This window comes from Lingula anatina, chromosome 1 (assembly GCF_051362555.1).
Source record: "Lingula anatina isolate TDL-2025a chromosome 1, LinAna3.0, whole genome shotgun sequence".
In the NCBI taxonomy this organism is placed as follows: domain Eukaryota; kingdom Metazoa; phylum Brachiopoda; class Lingulata; order Lingulida; family Lingulidae; genus Lingula; species Lingula anatina.
The window spans coordinates 33,121,005-33,140,936 of record NC_141767.1 but is presented as its reverse complement, the minus strand read 5'-3'; the positions used below and the strand labels follow the sequence as shown (position 1 = coordinate 33,140,936).

Sequence of the window (19,932 nt, the reverse complement as noted above, 5' to 3'; positions counted from 1 at the left end):
CATGAATCCAATGATAAATTGGTAAATATGTTAGCTTATCTTGAAATCTCACTTCTAACCTACACATAAAATCGTGACGTTGCAAATCGTGTTGTTATGTCTGTTGCCAGTTGCCGAGTTACATTGAACTATGGCGAGCACTGAAATAAGCTACTGTTTTATGAGTTGAATCCCCTTTTTATGTCTAATATTTTCAGATATAGCTATGCCGATTATGGCAGATGTAAATAACCACCCAGAAGAAGTTGGGCAAATACTAGTGAAGGTAAGTAAGATTTAATTCCAGAACAAAAACGGCACCCAATCCAAGACAAAATTAAATTGGCAAATGATTTGCTGCCGAAGAGGTCGAGTTGTCTCAAAATCAAAGCGCATGAAACTTTTGATAATATTGATTTCGTTATGAAGTGAGTATTTATAGATATGGTTTACCAATACTATAATACAGAACACACCAGAGTTGTTATATCCCTAATAAACTGGATATAAATCTAGAGACTTTACTGCTTGTTTACACAATAAGAAAAAATGGTACTTTTGTAGTATACCCCCCCACCCTGTAACTTCCTGAAACTTTCATTTTTCAAACATTTTTTTACTTTGTCTTTTTCACCTATGTCAAAGCTGTTGAAATAAAATGTTTTTGTAATTACCTGTGGTCTTTTTATTAGTTTTAATCACGTTTAATCCACCCCATTGAAATATACAATGTGAAAATTTACAATGTATCTGCAGTCAATAACTTGCAGCGTTTTCGTTGGCTAACTCTAACTTATTTTATGTGAACATAAGATTGATACATTGTATACTTGGACTTCCTCTGTGAAATTATTATGAGCTACTTGTTCACATAAAATTACCTTAGAGTTAGCCAACGAAAACGCGGCAAGTTATTGACTGCGGGTGTAAATTGAAGATTCTAACATTGTATTTCAATGGGCTGGATTAAACGTGATTAAAACTAATGAAAAGTCCACAGGTAATTACAAAAGCATTTTATTTCAACAGCTTTGACATAGATGAACAAGAAAATGTAAAAAACTGTTTGAAAAGTGAAAGTTACAGAAAGTTACAGGGTGGGGGGGGGTATACTACAAAAGTACCGAAAAAATAGGGTGGTTCTAATACATTGAACGACTATCAAAATACTGTGTCAGCGTTGCAACTCACACACATATATGAAAATAAAAATAACATTGAAATTAAACAGTACTATTAGTGATAAATACTTTCATTGTAATGTTTGACCAACAATCACAATTAATTATCTCAAAAATATTATTTAAATGTACATGTAGGTTCAAGAAGACCTTCACCAGTTGAAGCACAAATTGCTCACCCAAGCTCAAAATGGGACTATTGATTTGACAGCTCTAGAGAATGCTATCAACAAAACTGAACATGATTTAAAGGTAAGTATCAAAATTGTATACAGTACATCAACTTCATCAAGATTTTAAAGGTACCAGTACCAGTACCAGTACATGTACATGTATGTTGCACCACTGCATGTGATATTCATTTGGTAGTTGAACCTTGGACTAAAATTGTAATAATATTATAAGGCCTCATAAAATAATTTTAAGCATTTTTAGGCATTAAGCTCATTTTCTTTGGTTAAACAAGTGTAAAAGCACTTAAAATAATTTTAGTAAACGGAAAAGCATATTTTTGTAAAAATGTTTGATTCAAATGTAATATATATTTTTTAATGCTAAAATAAGTCTGCGACTGGAAATTTAAAGACCCATTTCTTGTACTGGGGCAGGTATATGTTTTGATAATCAAAGTGTCAAGATTGTTGCATTTTTGCTTTGCTGTAAGATAACTCCAAATCTACAAGTTGGTCTTGCTTTTACTCCGTTGATACATGTAAAAGAAGCTAAGCTTAGGTTCCTGTACAGTAAGAATGTGTGGGAATAATGTAACCTTCCTCGTGAGTATCGATAAACAGAATAAGTATAACGAAAATAAGATTCAGATTACTTATTGAAGGATATTGATTTTACAAGTAAATATGTAGTCAGTAAGACACATGTTTGCATTGTGAACCATTTCACTTTGTACAGGTAATAGGTTCTGTTATTCAGTGCTTTGACTGCTTTAAATGATCGATAGTTCTTTTACACAAGTCTTATATGAGTGTTGGTGCAGTGCAGTCATGTGTTAAACATATCACTGAGAGGAGCTTTTAGCACAAAACATTCAGCCACAGTAAATTTGATCGATTTTTTCATCACCCTGTTCCCACATATACAATTTTATTAATATAAAACACTTGCTTTTATATTTAATTTTATTAAGTTAATAAATGAATAGAACAAAAAGCCAGACAGAGAATGAGCTAAATAGAAATATGTATTTCAAAATTTTTAACTTAGATATCTTGCCAAGCTTTCCCCATTCAGATTCGAAAAGCAATAAAGCCCCAAAGATAAAATTACCTCAATATGTTATTTCCTTTTGGAATGTCAGGAAGATTAATGATGGTCCAAATAACTTTTGATTTGCCAAGAAATAAGTTATTTGATTAGAAATGGTGGAAAATATCTCATCAAAGTACAGGCAAGGGTCTTTGCAATGGTCGGAAAAAAATTGTTATTTTTCTCAAGGAAAATTTGATTTGGCACAAAAATCCTGAATAGCACCTTTAAAAGTTTACAGTTTGAAAAATTACAAAGTATCAAAACGATAATGATTGAAGCAATGAAATATAACTTAATTTTTTCTTTACTTTTTAGGCGAGGTCAGAGCAGGTAGTTGGAGAGATCAACCAGCAGTTTTCCACTCTACCATCTTTAGAGGCACAACTGCAACAGAGGGAACAATCTTACACAGGGCCTGTTGTAGAGTCAACATGGGACCTTCAGAGAGGAGACGAGATCAGGAGACCCGGCAGCAGGACCTTGATAGAAACAAGGTATTTTTTAAACACTTCTGTTTTTTTTTTAGTTTTGAAAATTGGAAAATAATAGTGTGGGTTTTTAGCTCAAATAGAAGTGTTTTGCTGTGGATGATGTGGAAGTAGAGTCGTTGGTTGAAGATTTTGATGGCAACATGTAGCTGATATGTAATTTGCTTTACAAAGGCAATTGATTACTAGTGTACTTGTAATACAGTAATCCTTGGATTTAGTCGTTGACATTGTTTGTTGTTTTTATTTTTCTTAGCGAACTACTCAGGTAATTGTTTATTGCTTTGCATCGCATCAGTAGACAACATGTTGCTAGTTTTTTTAAATATATATTTAAGATCTAATTTTTTTTTAAATGTATACATTTTTTATTTCAAAAGTTACTTTTCATTACTGGTTATAAGTAAATTATGCATAATATTAAATATTTTATCACAGCACTTTAAGATATACACTGTACTCTCTGCTCTACCACACTGTTATATCCTTTTATACCCAGATATATACCCTCATATATTATTCCTTTTTATTCATATCTAGTTTTCCACTCCTGCCAATCCATGGGTAATTTCTTATGTGCATAATCTGCCTGCCCCCCTTCAGTGTTGTTTTGCTATTGTCTTTCCCAAATCGTGATTGCTTAGAGATAGTGATATCTGTTGATCTTCCTATAAATAGATATCCATTTCTTGTTCATGATAGTCACCTTTGTAGTATTTTAAAGGGATTGTTGATCCTAAGTTTGAATGTCATCAGCTTTTAATTAATATTTCCAGAAAAAATGTAAACAGTTTATGTGAAGTTTGATATAAATGGCTGCTTATTAATATTTTAAGACATGCAGACTCATGCGTAGTAGCTAGAATGCTGTATATGTGCTTTGGAGTTTCTTGTTTATTGATGTTACAACATATTGCAGACAGCTTTTTTTTATGGAACCCATTTTTGTCTTTGATGCATTTTTTGGAAATGGATTTGAAAGAAAATTATATGTATACTATACTAAACAGATATTAACTCATAAAACATTGAAATATATATTACAAACTCTGTAACCTTTATCTATAATTCTCATAATAAATTGATAAGTTGATCTTAATCTATCTGTTGATTGTCTCTGATCAGATTAAAGAATTATTATGTGACAAATGGTCCTTAATTGACTGCATTTATTTGCTACCCTTTATATAGGGGCATGGATACACAGCCTGTCCTAACCCTGGGGAGAAAGACACCAAGATACCAATTAACTGGAGCTACACCTGGTCAGAAGGTACTGGTATATTTTGTATTAATTTTGTCCCTCCAATTTCTCTTTCAGATATGCTGTAATATTTCTTTTTTTCTTTCTTTCTTTCTTTAATAATAATGAAAATTATCATAGTAATGTTAATGTATGTAATAATAAAAAAATAAAAAAATAAAAAATAAAATGAAACAAAACAAAACAGAAAAACAAGACCAAAGTAAGAGTATAAATACTTTATACCATTGTTTGTCTTCAGCTGAAACAAGTCTGGAGCATGAGAGTTGCCCAGAACCCTCACAACCCTCAGAACAGAACAGTGATGCAGGACAACTTTGGTGTACAGTTGCCACAGCTGGAGGACAGGAAATCTGCAACAGTGAGTCCATTTTTCAATAAAATCGATCAGGTCTTATTATATTTTAATTATGAAATTGTTACATTATTTTTTTAATGATTTGGGCATGGGGTAAAGCATTTGTAGGGCATAAGAGACATTTGTAGCTGTAGCTGAATAGGTATTTCACCCTGTCAGTTTCCTGTGAATTTACATTTATTTTATCAGTTTGACAAATTTGTCATGTGAATTTTAGCCATCCAGTGCAAAAATTGTAAAGGGAAACACAGTGGAACACCTTACAGTCCTCCCCAAAGCTAACAGAGTAGATCCACAGGTAAGATCATTTTATGTGTCTTTGGCACATTATTTTCATTACTGTTATCATGATTGAACATGATTTTATAGATCCACAGATTAATACATTGATTTCTGTGTGTTAAATCAACAAAAGGACTACTATCTAGGGTTAACTTCAAGGTAAAAAGAGAGAAGCTGCAACTATCAGTGGGGTTAAAAAACAGCTTGGACAAGCAATGTTATCAATTGTCTTTTTATTATATTATTATTATTATTCTTTTTTTTTTTCAGTTGATCCCACCAGCTATATCTGAGGATGATGCCAAGCATGGTATTTTAAGTCTGATAGAGAGGGGCCTCATTCCTCCTGCAGCAGAGTTGACCCTTGACCCCTCACCAGTCCACCACAGGATGGCACCACTGCATGACCCTATGGAAAAATCTGGAGAAAAGGCAAAACCCTCTCCAATGAGTGGTGAGTGAAAAAAAAGATCATGCAGATACTCTGACATTTTTGTTTTTCGTCCAAAGAGCTCCTCTATTGTCTCTGATATGTGATTGTAACTTATAGTCTAGTTATAATTATTAGACATATAAATTATTTTATTGAACTAAATGCACTCGTAAAAAACTGTTAGAGAATTAATTATAAAAAAAGTTGACATATTAAATTATCTTCTTCTCCACAAGATGGAAGCTTTAACCTTGCCAGTATAAAGTTGGACACAAACTTCAAAGCAACAGAGAGCACTGTGTCATCAGTGGTTCGTGGCATCAGACCCTCTCCACCTACACATGGGAAACATAGGAAAGGTGCAGAGCAACCATCAAAAACTCCAGTCATGGCAAAGAAGTTTGAAATGCCTTTACAACCCATGGTAACTAGAATATTTCCATTACTGCTTCAAGTTATTTTAATACAATTAAAAATATTATACCCTTCACCACTGTTTTATATTTCATAAATAGAATTTTGATAGGTTTTATCTTTCAGAGGAATTAGTCTAGTTGAGCTTTTTTTTTCCTAATTAAAACAGAATAAAACAGATTTTTTAAAAATAGTGGTAGCAATTTATTATATGCTTACATATGTATATACACTAATGTGACTTTCCTCTGCCAGTCTTCGCCAGGAGAATCTGTGATAAAGGGAAAGGTAGTTCATATTTTCACCCTCTCTTTTGCATGCGGATCAAGGTCTTTAGTCATACAGCAAATCATGCTGCGTGCATCCTGATTCTTAATTGGCCAATTCAACAACAGTGTTGATGCATGAACATGAATTGTCCAGAAGATTTGAATCTTTTCATCCACTGTCTTCTTTGATTAATTCTACACCCAATGTGTTATTCTATAATTTGCAGTATGTTATATATCCACTCCTTAGTTTGCATTGTATTCTTTTTTTTACCTGCTTTGCCAGTCATCTGTTGCATTAGTCATTTTATTACGTTATGCTTCAGTACAATCAGTTGAGCAGTCACTCAATATATTTTTTTTTGCTTCTCCCTTGCCTTCACAGCCAGAGCGTCCCGCAACCAATGCTGTGATTATGGAGCTCTTAGAACAGACAGCAGTCACCCCCATCGGACAAGTTGTAATTATTTGTTTTCAATTTCGATTGATGTTGATGTATTTGGTTACTGTCCTGTTTGATAATATTCTTCACTGCATGACAAGCCAGAGAAACAGCACCAGCAGCATGGATAATACACTAATTGCAGCTAACATAATCTATTCCATTAGCTTTATGTGCAGCACCTTGCTTACCTAACATTGATTCACACCTGCACTTGGTATTTTAATTGTTCTCAGTTTTTGATCAGTATATAATGAAATAATGCAGCACTTGCACTATGATACTTGGTGCATTTGCATGCATTGCCAATTTGATTATAACCTATTAAATACTTACATATGTTGTGGTATATGTATGTTGGACTCATCAGAAAAACTTATGGTTTGATTGTATAACAAATTCTATTTGTAGCTCATGGTATCTAATGATTCAGAAGCAATTATATGCATTTATCATACTACGTATCTATGGAAATGTTTTTATTAACACATAAAATTCTAATTTTGTTTGAGTTTTAACTAAATTATGTTTTTGCTGCAAAATTTGTTTTTTAAGACATTTTTATTCCTTGTTGTGTTCACTTTTGTTTGTGTGCTAATTCAACATTCACAACCCATTTAAATTTTGTTTTCACAAAATATTCTTAAGATTTCTCTCACTGAATTTGTACATTTGTGATTATTGCCTAAAATTTGTGAAAGAAGCACATTTCATCATAGTACACTGTTATGTTGCTTTTATTTAGCTTTAATAAAGTCTTGTTGTACACTTAAAATGTAATGCTTTAATTTAGTTTTGTACTGTTTTGCTTATACTCCTCCCTGATTTAATTTATGGAAAATGTCTTCATGTTCATATCTCTGCGTTTCCTTCTATTGGACTGTAATGACACTGCAAATTTCAATGTAAGAAATAATTATTTTCCTTATTTTGTTCCAGCCACCCCCAACTACTCCAGCCAGTGGTGACTTCAAAGCATCAAACTATCGTTTTGCTATGCAACATGGCAAAGTCAGGGATACTGCGCCAGATTTTCTTGCCTTCAAGCAGCATTATTGTCTGTCCTGGGGTGCCATTGTGTCCATGTTCAAGCACCTCGAAAGGATGTTGACAGAATATGCTGTACCTGTGGCATTTATTCATGGAGACAGGTACTGTGCTTATTCATTGAATGTCTCTCAAATTTTCTACAAAATTTATGTGAAAAAAAAAAGACACATGACTGCTTGATTTTTTCATAGTTCATCAAAGGTGAGCCTGACTTATTTAAGTATTTCTTTCATAAATTGCTTTCTTCTTTGTGTCTTTTGCCCCATTTGTCAGAAGAATGATTAAAACAACACTTTTTATTAATTTTGTCATTATTTTTCATTTAATCTTTAATCTGCTTCTGCAGGCTGGCTGACCTATCTCTGGAGTATGAGCTGGACTCCCAACCAACTCTTGATGACTTGCTGAGTGTCATCATTAACAAAGAAGATGTGGAATCTATCTTGAAAAGACCCGTAAGTATTACTGCTTCATCCAAGTAATAAGCATATAAAAATCTTAATAAATTGGCATTGTTATAACTAGGTTATGCTTAGCTGTGCAATATCCCTGAAAATAACAAAACAAACACAGTAAACCATCTGCAGTTCTCAAGAAAGGTTGTTTTTTTTTTATACAAGGGACAATATGATATATTTTTTCTGTCTACATGTTCGACATTTCTTTTGTAGGGCCGTAGGTATCTAGGCCCTGATGGGGAGTTTGCTGCAGCAACTAAGATCCAAGCTACATGGAAACGTTTCCGAGATAGGAGGAAGTACCTTGAATACAGGAGGTTGAAGTGGGCATCAGGAGTCATTGCCATTACATGGGTCATGAATGTCAAAATGTCACAGGTCAGAAAACAGTTGAAGAGAACACGAATTGCTGAGCTTGAAGGTTTTAGAAAGAGAGCAAAGGTGAGAAAAAAGCAAATTTTGCCATTCAAAACAAATGAAATGCAGTGGTTATAATTTATAAGAACTATTTATTGAATGATATTGTATTTGATTCAGGTAAAACTGGGTAGCTCTTTATCATTGCCTATACTTACCCTTTTTTTATCCATGTATGTATTTATATAATTAGAACTTTGAAAAAAAATAGACTAAAAGTGAACTATGGTTTCTATTTTAGCTGTTATCTACACAATGGAACAGAATGAAGCATTCCAAACGTGTAATCATTCATGTTCCTTCCCTTGGTTACAACCAACCAATCAGAGACAGTATCAAAGACTTTGGAATACGTCAAAATGCTCAAATGGGAAGATTATGTGACCTGAAAGGTAAGTGATGCCTGAGTATTAAAGAGTTGCTTTTATAGCAAATAGACCATAGATTTTTATATTTCCCTTTTTAAGAGAGGTCAGTTTGTACAATGTATGTTCATTAGCTCAAAGGAGGACTGTATATAGGCAGCAGTACTATAAAACTCTAAGAGGAAGGACTACAGCAGAATTTATGAGTCAGTTTTGTGTCAATTTCATGTATGTAAAAAGCAATATAAAACTTATGACAATGGCAATAATTGAATATTTCAGACCCCAATGTTGATGTGATTTACATATCCCCTGTGCCTGTGAATGACGAGACAGTCCAGTATTACACCAAGTTGCTAGGGCTCAAGTCAGCTATTGACAGTGGAGATGTGGACAAGCAGGGAGATATGACAGACAGATATAAGATCATTGTACCTGAAGCTATTAAGAGTTTTCCGGTGAGTAAAGCTTTAACTGTTCTATTGTCTTCCTAAGCCATTAATTCAATTCTATCTAACTCTGCGCTTATTTATTTATTATTATTTTATTATTATCATTATATTTATTTATTGTTATTATTGAGTAGCTTTAATTATATCAAAACAGTTCTGTAAGACAGATTAAACACACCAAAAGAGTATATGATACGGTGTAGAATGTTAGCACTTTCAATATTCCATAAAGCTCAAAGATATGCAAAGGATATGATTTTTTTAATCACTTTTTTCTCCCTTTTTTCAGACACACAGAATGTGCCTTGCTACTCATCTGAAGTACAGCCCTAGAGCTCTACGGAGGATAAAGAATCTGATACGTGGCCGAGATGCTTACATTGTTCCAGGGATGCCACACAAGGATGACCTGTCAGTTGCTCATATCCTGAACATCCCCCTGTTGTGTACAGAGCCAGAGATAGCGCATCTCTACACATCTAAATCGGGTGCTAAGAGAATCTTCCAAAGTGCTAATGTAGCCATTCCGCCATCAGAGTTTGATGTGTACAGCCTGCCACAGGTACATTTTCTTTTATTTTCCTCTCCATCCCAAGTAACATGAGATTCATTGGCGAGATTGTTGACAGATATGTTGATTGATAATTGGTCTAAAGACCACTTTCATTTATGCCTATCCCAATATTAAGGTTTTACTTGAACTAATTAACTTTGCAATCTAAAAGGTAATCTGAATAATTGATAAAAGCTCTAAACTATGGCATTGACAAAAGTATGGTAATCAGTTATGCATAAAGAAATTTTATGGGTTTATAAAAAGCTTGAAGACACATTCACTTGACTAACTTAGAGTGGAAAAAGGCTAACTCAAGTCCCTAAACAACTAGATTGCTTAACAACCTATTGAAAAAATATAACATGTGTTATAGAACTGACATTTTTGGATGTTTTCGGTAAAACTATTAAATTGACTAAAAGTTTACAGTTTAACTTGAAGACTTGCTGTCCCTTTTTTGCAGCTTCATGAAAGTCTTGCTCAACTAGTCACAGACAACCTTGAAGTCAAGACCTGGGTGTTGAAAATCGATGATGAATTTGACGGCAGAGGAATAGCATACTGCAGTGTTACCACTTACTTGGAGAGTCACCAGTGGGCTTTGAAGGAGGCCAAGAGATATGGAGACAAGTGGTCGAAGAAATGGGCACAGGTAATTGGACTTTTATCAATTTCATATCAGTTTTTATACCCATTAAAAATAGTAGGTCCACTAACTAGAGGATCAGAGAGGCGATACCGCCTCCGAATATTGTACCACCAGCTGGAGCAAGCGCATTCATATAGACCCCCACATATACAAAATAAGGAACACAGCCACCAGTCTTGTGCTTGACAAGCTGTAAAAATGCAATCAACAAGAATTTTCAAAATATGCAAAAAATATATATATTACTAAAAATGGTACAATCAAAGTTAAGTTCATCGCAAGGTAGGTCAAAGGTCAATTCCAAGGTCACAGTAAATTGCCAGAATATGACTTCCTATTCAACTTCAATAGTAACTATGGGCCTATCTCTGCCAGGTTTAGAGTTAAAAGAGAAAGAAATTAGCAGAGTTCAGTTCATGATAATAAGTAGGTCAAAGGTCAATTTCAAGGTCACACTTAGATTGCCAGTATATGACTTCCTATTCACGTTCAATAGTAACTATGGACCTATCTCTGCCAGTTTTGGAGATAAAGGGGAAGCAAACTATGCAAAGTTCAGTTCATGGTGAAAAGTAGGTCAAAGGTCAATTTTAAGGTCACTTTAAGATTGCCAGTATATGACTTCCTATTCAACTTCAATAGAGACTATGGACCTATCTCTGCCAGTTTTGGAGATAAAAGGGAAGCAAAATTTGCAAAGTTCAGTTCATGGTGAAAAGTAGGTCAAAGGTCAATTTTAAGGTCACATGTAGATTGCCAGTATATGACTTCCTGTTCAAGTTCAATAGAGACTATGGACCTATCTCTGCCAGTTTTGGAGATAAAAGGGAAGCAAAATTTGCAAAGTTCAGTTCATGGTGAAAAGTAGGTCAAAGGTCAATTTTAAGGTCACATTTAGATTGCCAGTATATGTCTTCCTATTCAACTTCAATAGTAACTATGGACGTATCTCTGCCAGTTTTGGAGATATAAGGGACTAAATGTTATAATTTTGGAGTTACCATAATGTGCCATATATTTCCTACAGAAAAAATTAATTAAAATAAAGAAAAGGTCATTTTGGTCAAAATTCTTGAAATGGGAGGTGCTCTGAAGTTCCAGATGTTCAAATTTGATGAAATGTCATTTTTGACCACAAGTTGTCTGCTTTGCCAAGCCTTATGTTTTATTTTTCCGGAGTTCAAAATTTATTATCCATTACCGTACTGCACATTTTGCTTTCACCACCAATATGACTTTTTGATACAGCGTAACTTTGGAGATAAAAGGGAAGCAAAATTTGCAAAGTTCAGTTCATGGTGAAAAGTAGGTCAAAGGTCAATTTTAAGGTCACTTTAAGATTGCCAGTATATGACTTCCTATTCAACTTCAATAGAGACTATGGACCTATCTCTGCCAGTTTTGGAGATAAAAGGGAAGCAAAATTTGCAAAGTTCAGTTCATGGTGAAAAGTAGGTCAAAGGTCAATTTTAAGGTCACATGTAGATTGCCAGTATATGACTTCCTGTTCAAGTTCAATAGAGACTATAGACCTATCTCTGCCAGTTTTGGAGATAAAAGGGAAGCAAAATTTGCAAAGTTCAGTTCATGGTGAAAAGTAGGTCAAAGGTCAATTTTAAGGTCACATTTAGATTGCCAGTATATGTCTTCCTATTCAACTTCAATAGTAACTATGGACGTATCTCTGCCAGTTTTGGAGATATAAGGGACTAAATGTTATAATTTTGGAGTTACCATAATGTGCCATATATTTCCTACAGAAAAAATTAATTAAAATAAAGAAAAGGTCATTTTGGTCAAAATTCTTGAAATGGGAGGTGCTCTGAAGTTCCAGATGTTCAAATTTGATGAAATGTCATTTTTGACCACAAGTTGTCTGCTTTGCCAAGCCTTATGTTTTATTTTTCCGGAGTTCAAAATTTATTATCCATTACCGTACTGCACATTTTGCTTTCACCACCAATATGACTTTTTGATACAGCGTAACTTTGGAGATAAAAGGGAAGCAAAATTTGCAAAGTTCAGTTCTTGGTGAAAAGTAGGTCAAAGGTCTATTTTAAGGTCACATTTGGATTGCCAGTATATGACTTCCTATTCAACTTCAATAGTAACTATGGACCTATCTCTGCCAGTTTTGGAGATAAAAGGGAATCAAAATTTGCAAAGTTCAGTTCATGGTGAAAAGTAGGTCAAAGGTCAATTTTAAGGTCACATTTAGATTGCCAGTATATGACTTCCTATTCAAGTTCAATAGTAACTATGGACCTATCTCTGCCAGTTTTGGAGATAAAAGGGAAGCAAAATTTGCAAAGTTCAGTTCATGGTGAAAAGTAGGTCAAAGGTCAATTTTACAGTCACATTTAGATTGCCAGTATATGACTTCCTATTCAACTTCAATAGTAACTATGGACCTATCTCTGCCAGTTTTGGAGATAAAAGGGAAGCAAAATTTGCAAAGTTCAGTTCATGGTGAAAAGTAGGTCAAAGGTCAATTTTAAGGTCACATTTAGATTGCCAGTGTATGACTTCCTATTCAAGTTCAATAGTAACTATGGACGTATCTCTGCCAGTTTTGGAGATATAAGGGACTAAATGTTATAATTTTGGAGTTACCATAATGTGCCATAAATTTCCTACAAAAAAAATTAATTAAAATAAAGAAAAGGTCATTTTGGTCAAAATTCTTGAAATGGGAGGTGCTCTGAAGTTCCAGATGTTCAAATTTGATGAAATAATGTCATTTTTGACCACAAGTTGTCTGCTTTGCCAAGCCTTATGTTTTATTTTTCCGGAGTTCAAAATTTATTATCCATTACCATACTGAACATTTTGCTTTCACCACCAATATGTACTTTTTGATACAGCGTAACTCGAAAACCGTATGGAATACAAAAAAATGGAGACCACCCCCAGTGTTGGGCTTTACATGCTCTACAAAATGCAAAAAAGAATGGGTGTCTAGCATTAACGGTTCCCGAATTAGAGACAGTTTTCAGTTTCGATATCTTATGGCCGCTACTCCCATGAAAATGCACCGATTGACCCCAAATTCACGGAGATGAAAGATGACCTGAAGGGTAACACTTTCCATTAATATTATTAGTTAAGTCTGTGTGGTGTCTGAATAAGGCCGCAAATAATTTTTTTTTCGGCAAAAATTTTGTTTTTTTGAAAATTTTGGCCCGTTTGACCTTAAAATAAAGGTCAAAGGTCAAATCCAAGGGCATATTTGAAATCTACACATATGACTTTTGGAAAGCTGTCTGTAGAAATTTTTCCCATAATTCCTTCTGTAGGGGAGATAATTAGCATTTAATTTTGCCATTTTTGGACAAGGGTGCATTGCAATGAGTGCCACACCTAGACCCCAATACCGACAAAGCCCAAATTTTACATGGAACGAGTTGAGATTATAGGTGACCTAAATCCAAGAGATGGGTATGGAGGCCCTTACCGTCTAGGAGGAGAAGCGGTAACGGTGACTTGGCGGCGGAGCCGCAGGAGCCGCAGGAGCCGCAGGAGCCGGCGGAACATACGGGTCGGGACTAAAACCATGTGTACCGCCAGCGCCTACGCTGGTGGTACAATTCGTCAAAATGACATCTTAACAGTTAGGTAATGTTGATATCTGTGAATGTCATTTGTCTTTTACAGGAACAAGTCTTCATGAAGATACAGTCAGAAATTCCAGACATTCTAGAGCACTGGTGTTTTCCAGTGGATTCAAAAGTATATCCAACATGGCCAGCATTTTTAGATGCTTTCCTAGCCAAAGGTATGGCCTCTTTTCTTTAATTTTAAAAAATCAAACATCATAATCATAACACTGATTGACCTCTGTAAACTCTGTCTGTAGTAGATTGTTTATAAGCAACAATTCAACTGTCAGTTCTGTATTCAGTCCTTAATACATTTTTTTCACATCAATTATCAGTAAAATACTGTCACAGTCGTCATTTTAAATCTTTTAAGAAAGCAGAATTGGTTGTATAAAAGACATTAAAATTCAATTGCTTATTCAAAGATTTCTGTTGAATTTTTCTTACATATTCAATTGTCATATCAATGAGAGATGCTACAGTATCTTCTAACTAATGAAAAAACAATTTTGCCTTGACAGGTGGTATTATTGAAGCGCGTCCTCCTGCAGAAGACATAACGGCCCTAACAGCGGACATGTTACTGGAGCCCAATGGGAAAATCAGTATAGTATCCCTTGGGGATCAGATCCATGCAGAGACCCCCTATAAATGCTGGGGTCTGTCAGTGCCACAGTCTTCAGTGGAGCCAGCCCAGCTCAACGATGCATGCATGAGGATAGCTGAAGCTTGCAAGGCCAGGGGTGTCGTTGGCTACTTCACCATAGACTTTGTTACTTTTATAGACCCCAAAACTGTAAGTTGAATTTTACAGAGAAATATGGTTAATCTTTCATTTTGTGTATAACACATAATATCTGCAAAGTTCATTTCTGAACGTGCTCAAATAGAAAGAGCATGTGGCAGAACTGCCTTTGAAATATGTTTCTTGGAGACTGGTCTGTGCATTTACATAAACTCATACATGTTGATTATTTTTTGTTGAAGGATGACCAGGTACTGTGGGCAGTGGACCTCAGCCTGTCCTACAGTGACTCTACTACCATGAACAATCTGCTGCAGTTTGTGGCTGGTGGAAAGTTGGACATTAACACTCATATCTATAACATTCCACCTCCAAAGAAGGAACCAAAAAAGAGGAGGCCTAAAGGAAGAGAAGAAGTGCGTACAAGGATTATTGTAAAATTTACCCATACCAAATTCTCAGTGTAACAATATATATATTTATTTATTTGTCCTTAGATAGGCATCATGTGTAACAAGCTTTATAAAATAACTTACTTGGGAAGAATGTGATTGCATTGGTACACTCTGCATGTGGTAATGTAATCACTTTTAGTTTAAAATGTAATTTTAATGTTCAGACACAAACTTATTTTAACTGAAACAGGTTGCCTGTAGATTAAACAGTTTTAGTTGGCTATTTATTTTAAACTTATTTTTGTCATAATTTAAATGGCACAGTTGAACCTTTCTGTGACAAAAGTAAACCCATATTAAAAAAGAGGCCTTACAATTTTTAATAGGAAGAGGTTCCACCAAACACAAACAGGTTTGCTGTTATGAGCACTCAGCTTGTCCATTCCAATTTGGCAGTGGTCCATTATAGTGTCTTCTTCCAAATGTGTAGAGCTCATGGAATTGGCTTTGATATCAAGGTAAGGCACCACGTAAAGCAATGAACAGTCTCTAGAAATATGACCGGAATATTTTAAAATCCATATGTGAGAATTCATGGAAAATGGCCCTAAATGTTCTCTGCCCTTTAGCATTAGAACTTGGCTTCGTTACCAATGATATAGACTCTCGCTACCCCTCTCCACACAAGTTCATATTTTGGCATGAATATCACAAGGCATAACTAGTCACACACACACACACACACACATCCTTTTTTGTGTGAATTTTATAGTTTCAGAAAATATAACTATTCTCAATTTTAAATTTTCCAGGAAAAGCAGGGGTCCATATTTACCTTAATAGACAGTTTCAACAGGGAAAATCTTGGCATGATGTAAGTTTCTGTGATTTTTTAAGTAGAAGTTTTATAAATAAACAAGACCACTGTTATAAAATTTTCAAAATGAAGAATTTAATTGAAAGCAAAAAGTTGACCAAAGCAACTTTTAATATATGTGACAGAAAGAAGGTACTGGCTCTCAGTGGAATGTGACTGGTTCAGAATTTCATAGAGATGAATCATGAAATTACTGAATGACCCACTGACAGTTCTTGAGATTTTGAGAATTTACACAATTATCACTCTACATGTGTATATTGCAGAACTGTTGGTGACAACTTGCAAGGCACTCTTGGAGCATTTGCCAGAAATCTATCTGTGATACATCAAGAGATCTCAGCACCTAACATGCAGGGAGAATCAAATTTTAAGGTATAGTATAGTCAGAAAATAAAGAAACATCGCAACTATATATATAAAAAAATAAAATTGTATTATATAATAAATGCAAGTGATGTAAAGTACTGGATACAGAGAGAGAAGTTGTGCCTCATTATCTACACTTTTTCTGCTTAGGCTGTCATTCAAGACATTGAGAGCATTCTGGGGACCACAGTCCTCAATGCAGATGAACAGACCAGGCACGAAGACCAAGAGGACAGTAGCAGTCAGCAGGGTACACATTCACAAACACAGTCATAGCATTTAGGATGTGATCCTTTACAAGAAAAGCATAGAGGCTCAAACTGGTTTTTTATTCAATAAATCTAAATCAAATCAAATTTGACTCTTTTAGCTTTACAACTTTAAACTGTAAGCTTAGGTGGTTATGGTAATTCAAACAGTTTGATTAGCATTCATTAAAAAATCAGGAAAAGTGATTAACTTACACAAAGTACACTCATGTACAAAAAGGACAATTGCTACAAGATTTTCATGCAACAATGCATTTCAACTGCTGAGTGTTTTAGATGAATTGGTGAATAATCCAGTGAATTGCTGAAATAACTAAGCAAAGACTGGTTTGGGAAAAGACATTATTATTCACTGATATTTGCAAATAATTTGTATAATTAAAGTAAAATTTAACTGTTTTAAAGTGTTGCATTGCAGCTATTGTATAAATCCGTCCATGTATCAATGCTAGTGACAAAAGGATACAGTTTTTATATCTTCAATATTTGTATAACTTTTATAAATAATAATAAAAAAACATTTATCCATCACAATGAATTTTTTTTATATTTTAAAAGTTTTCAGATTAAATTCCCTGCACTAATTATAATTCTGTAATAAATTGGGCAAAAACATTTCCCCATTCATGTTTTCGAAAATTTAAAGATGCTGCTTGGCAACCAAATGCTTATTCAGGTCCTCACGCTTTCTTTCCTGCATCAGGAAAAGAAACTACTCAAAAGGATTTCTCCAAGCTCTTATTGTGACTCGTGCTCTCCCTTTTTTAGTTACGTTTTCAGTGTCAATTGAAAGAACTTTTACTCTTCTTTTTTTATTACTTTCCTGCCCTTCTCCAATTACATCTAGAATATCACCCACTTTAACCTAAAATTACAAAAAAAAAAGAAAAAAAAACATTTAATTCTAGGTTATAAGCAACCCAAATCATGTCATTATTAATCAATATTCCAAATACTACAGCTACACTTAACTTTCAAATGTTTTAAACTACCACAGCAATTGTACAGTTTTATATGTCCATCTTCTTTTCTCATCATTTTTGTTAAATTTAATGAAACTGAAATCATAGTAGACATAACTTCAACAGAAAATATGCACACCTTAATATCATTCAGTTCAGTTACAAAGAGGAAAACTTCTAAAAACCACCTACTCTTCTAGCTTTCTTCCGAATTTTCTCACCATTGATAGGGATTTTTGTTCCTAAAAACAGTGCCTCTGTTTGCCTAAAACAAAGAAGAAGAGAACTCTTTGTCTACAACAAGCAGCAATTAGTTGTAAAATCTTATCGGCAAAGCCAGCAAATTACCAAATTGCAGCACCTACCAATTAATAACTACAGGAACAAAGAGACAATACTTGTAGAAGCCTACAAGGAGACGCAGTAATGGAGACCTGTATCTGCAGACATGCAGCTGTCGCAGCAGTCATAGAAAACTCGGCAGTTTGGAGACAAAATCTTGATATATGTACCTCAGCACTCACTCTTGTGGTACAATAGTATTACAAAAATTTAGGGCAAAAGGGTATTCAACAAAATTTATACTTTGAACTTAAGGATATTTTGTATGTATACAGGATACAATCAAAAAATGTTATAAGTTCTGTAAAAAATTATAAAACTTTTTCTGACAAAGCATTGTTATATGCCATATATGCAAAGAGGAAAGAAACAAATGGAAATGTATCATTTTGTATAATAAATAGATTCTGAAATATATTTGATATTATCCCACTACAAATCATACAGAACCTCCTAAAGAATTTCCACATTTGATTCAGATACTAGAAGCATCAGCTTCAGCTGATAGATACAGGTGAGAGCTTTGTATACAGACCCTGCTTACACACACACACACACACAAACACACACACACACACTTATGTGTCCATATGTGACAGAATTTTTTCATCACAATTTTCAATTTTTAAAGCCCCACAAGTGCTATGTTGGATCAGGTCATGTCATGTAATTAAGTCTTGACTAAATGGGATCATAAATGTGTTACTCGTAAGTATTGGAATATTCTGATGAAAAGTCCAAAGACTGGTAAATTGTCAAAAGAGACATCGAAACAAGCATATCTTACTTGTTTGAAATGCCAAGACCATGTGCCACCAAGGAATCTACTCTCACAGTTTTCACTGTAATGTTCATTGTTCTATAGTCTTCTGGGCCATCTGTCTCTTCCTCAACATCACCACCAAGCTCCACTTCATCATCATCATCATCAGAATCCAGTTCTTCATCAGACTCATCATTATCTTCTCCTAGTAATTCTGCATCATCCTTCTACACAGGAAGAAAAATATAATTAGTTATCCCAAAAAAGTATTATATAATTAAATATATCCTCAATCCCATTCCCTCTTCTTCTTGTGCATGTTAAACATTTGAAAATTCCTTGATGCTGATCAGATAGCTAAATATTGCCAAGATTTTGTGTCCAGAAATGCTTACTAGCCAGCAGGGCCACATTTCTTATTTATAGAACAAAATAAATTCACATACTAAATGTACAGTATGATTGCAGAAAACAATCTATAGATGAAAAACTTGGTCGTTCACATCTCAAAGGCATTTTAATTGTTAAGAGATTTGCCTAGATAACAGGCACCGTTTCTGACAATGAAACATGTTCCATTTAATTTTGTTAATGAGAAGGCCTCTTTTAAGTAACTATCAAATCTGTTAACTTCATATCAATTAAACCATTAGATTCATGAACCTTCAAATACCATTAACTAGCCTTTCTCTAGTTTATTCACTTACTAGTATTCATTTTTTATTATCACTTATCTTGCAAGTACTTATTTTATTTCAGTAAAAAATAGCAATGAATTACTTTATTTTTTCATCTGTATATTAACTTATTTATTTATTTATTTAATTAATTTACTTATTTATTTTTACTTTTTTTCAGAAATTTTATTCATTTTTTATTTTAAATTCAATATTAAGACACTGTATCTGTACCTGATACCGGTGTGTATCCTTCCTCTTGCTTTTAGGTAAATGTAAATTTCTTGAAGTGTGTATAAATCTATTACTTTGCACATGGTTGAAATAGCAATAAAAATTACCTAAACAAAATATTTTGCAGTTAGATTTATCAAAAGACGGTGTTTGAAATTGATGCTTTCTATGAAACTTTGCACTGGCACAACATAACATGCGTTTGTCTTTCTGTGCATAAACAGTGGTTGCTCCCAACAACCACTGAGGCCGGTTGTAAGGATTATTTCTTAGACATTGTCGTTTCAAAACTGCATGGCACACAGATGCCATTACTTTCACCGGAAATAAAGCGGACACACGGAGCTTAAATGTTGTTAAAACATTTGTCTCGATTA

General features: G+C 34.2%; 2 protein-coding genes across 8 annotated transcripts; one reads left to right on the top strand and one right to left on the bottom strand.

The window, feature by feature from the left end:
- Positions 1–79: 79 nt before the first annotated feature.
- Positions 80–17,111, top strand: LOC106161084 (IQ domain-containing protein H). 6 transcript variants are annotated; one of them, XM_086999024.1, is made up of 26 exons: positions 80–265; positions 1,299–1,412; positions 2,742–2,920; positions 3,171–3,182; positions 3,455–3,478; positions 4,106–4,187; positions 4,420–4,539; positions 4,754–4,834; positions 5,089–5,272; positions 5,488–5,675; positions 5,921–5,953; positions 6,320–6,394; positions 7,316–7,527; positions 7,773–7,881; positions 8,098–8,325; positions 8,543–8,693; positions 8,949–9,124; positions 9,408–9,680; positions 10,138–10,326; positions 13,978–14,098; positions 14,444–14,718; positions 14,910–15,083; positions 15,449–15,580; positions 15,875–15,936; positions 16,206–16,314; positions 16,459–17,111. In XM_086999024.1, exons 1-26 carry the CDS (start codon positions 206–208, stop codon positions 16,582–16,584), a joined length of 3,489 nt encoding a protein of 1,162 aa, XP_086855150.1. In that variant the 5' UTR covers positions 80–205; the 3' UTR covers positions 16,585–17,111. The 6 variants fall into 6 exon arrangements, with proteins under 6 accessions (XP_086855150.1, XP_086855151.1, XP_086855152.1 ...); XM_086999025.1 differs by lacking the exon at positions 3,171–3,182; XM_086999026.1 differs by lacking the exon at positions 5,921–5,953.
- On the bottom strand, positions 16,906–19,905 carry LOC106161085 (uncharacterized). 2 transcript variants are annotated; one of them, XM_013537942.3, is made up of 4 exons: positions 19,556–19,901; positions 18,669–18,871; positions 17,732–17,804; positions 16,906–17,442 (listed from the first exon to the last, which is right to left on the bottom strand). In XM_013537942.3, the coding sequence occupies exons 1-4, from the start codon at positions 19,865–19,867 to the stop codon at positions 17,290–17,292; spliced, it is 741 nt and encodes a 246-aa protein (XP_013393396.2). In that variant the 5' UTR covers positions 19,868–19,901; the 3' UTR covers positions 16,906–17,289. The 2 variants fall into 2 exon arrangements, with proteins under 2 accessions (XP_013393396.2, XP_013393397.2); XM_013537943.3 differs by having other exon boundaries at positions 17,281–17,442; positions 17,679–17,804; positions 19,556–19,905.
- Between the last annotated feature and the right edge of the window lie 27 nt (positions 19,906–19,932).

Coding starts and splice junctions, on each gene's coding strand:
- LOC106161084 (XM_086999024.1), top strand. CDS start 206: ATGCCGATTATGGCAGATGTAAATAACCACCCAGAAGAAGTTGGGCAA. Junction 6,395..7,315: donor TCACCCCCATCGGACAAGTT/GTAATTATTTGT, acceptor ATTTTGTTCCAG/CCACCCCCAACTACTCCAGC. Junction 16,315..16,458: donor AGGGAGAATCAAATTTTAAG/GTATAGTATAGT, acceptor TTTTCTGCTTAG/GCTGTCATTCAAGACATTGA.
- LOC106161085 (XM_013537942.3), bottom strand. CDS start 19,867: ATGGCATCTGTGTGCCATGCAGTTTTGAAACGACAATGTCTAAGAAAT. Junction 18,872..19,555: donor AGGATACACACCGGTATCAG/GTACAGATACAG, acceptor CTTCCTGTGTAG/AAGGATGATGCAGAATTACT. Junction 17,805..18,668: donor GGTCTTGGCATTTCAAACAA/GTAAGATATGCT, acceptor TCTTTGTTTTAG/GCAAACAGAGGCACTGTTTT.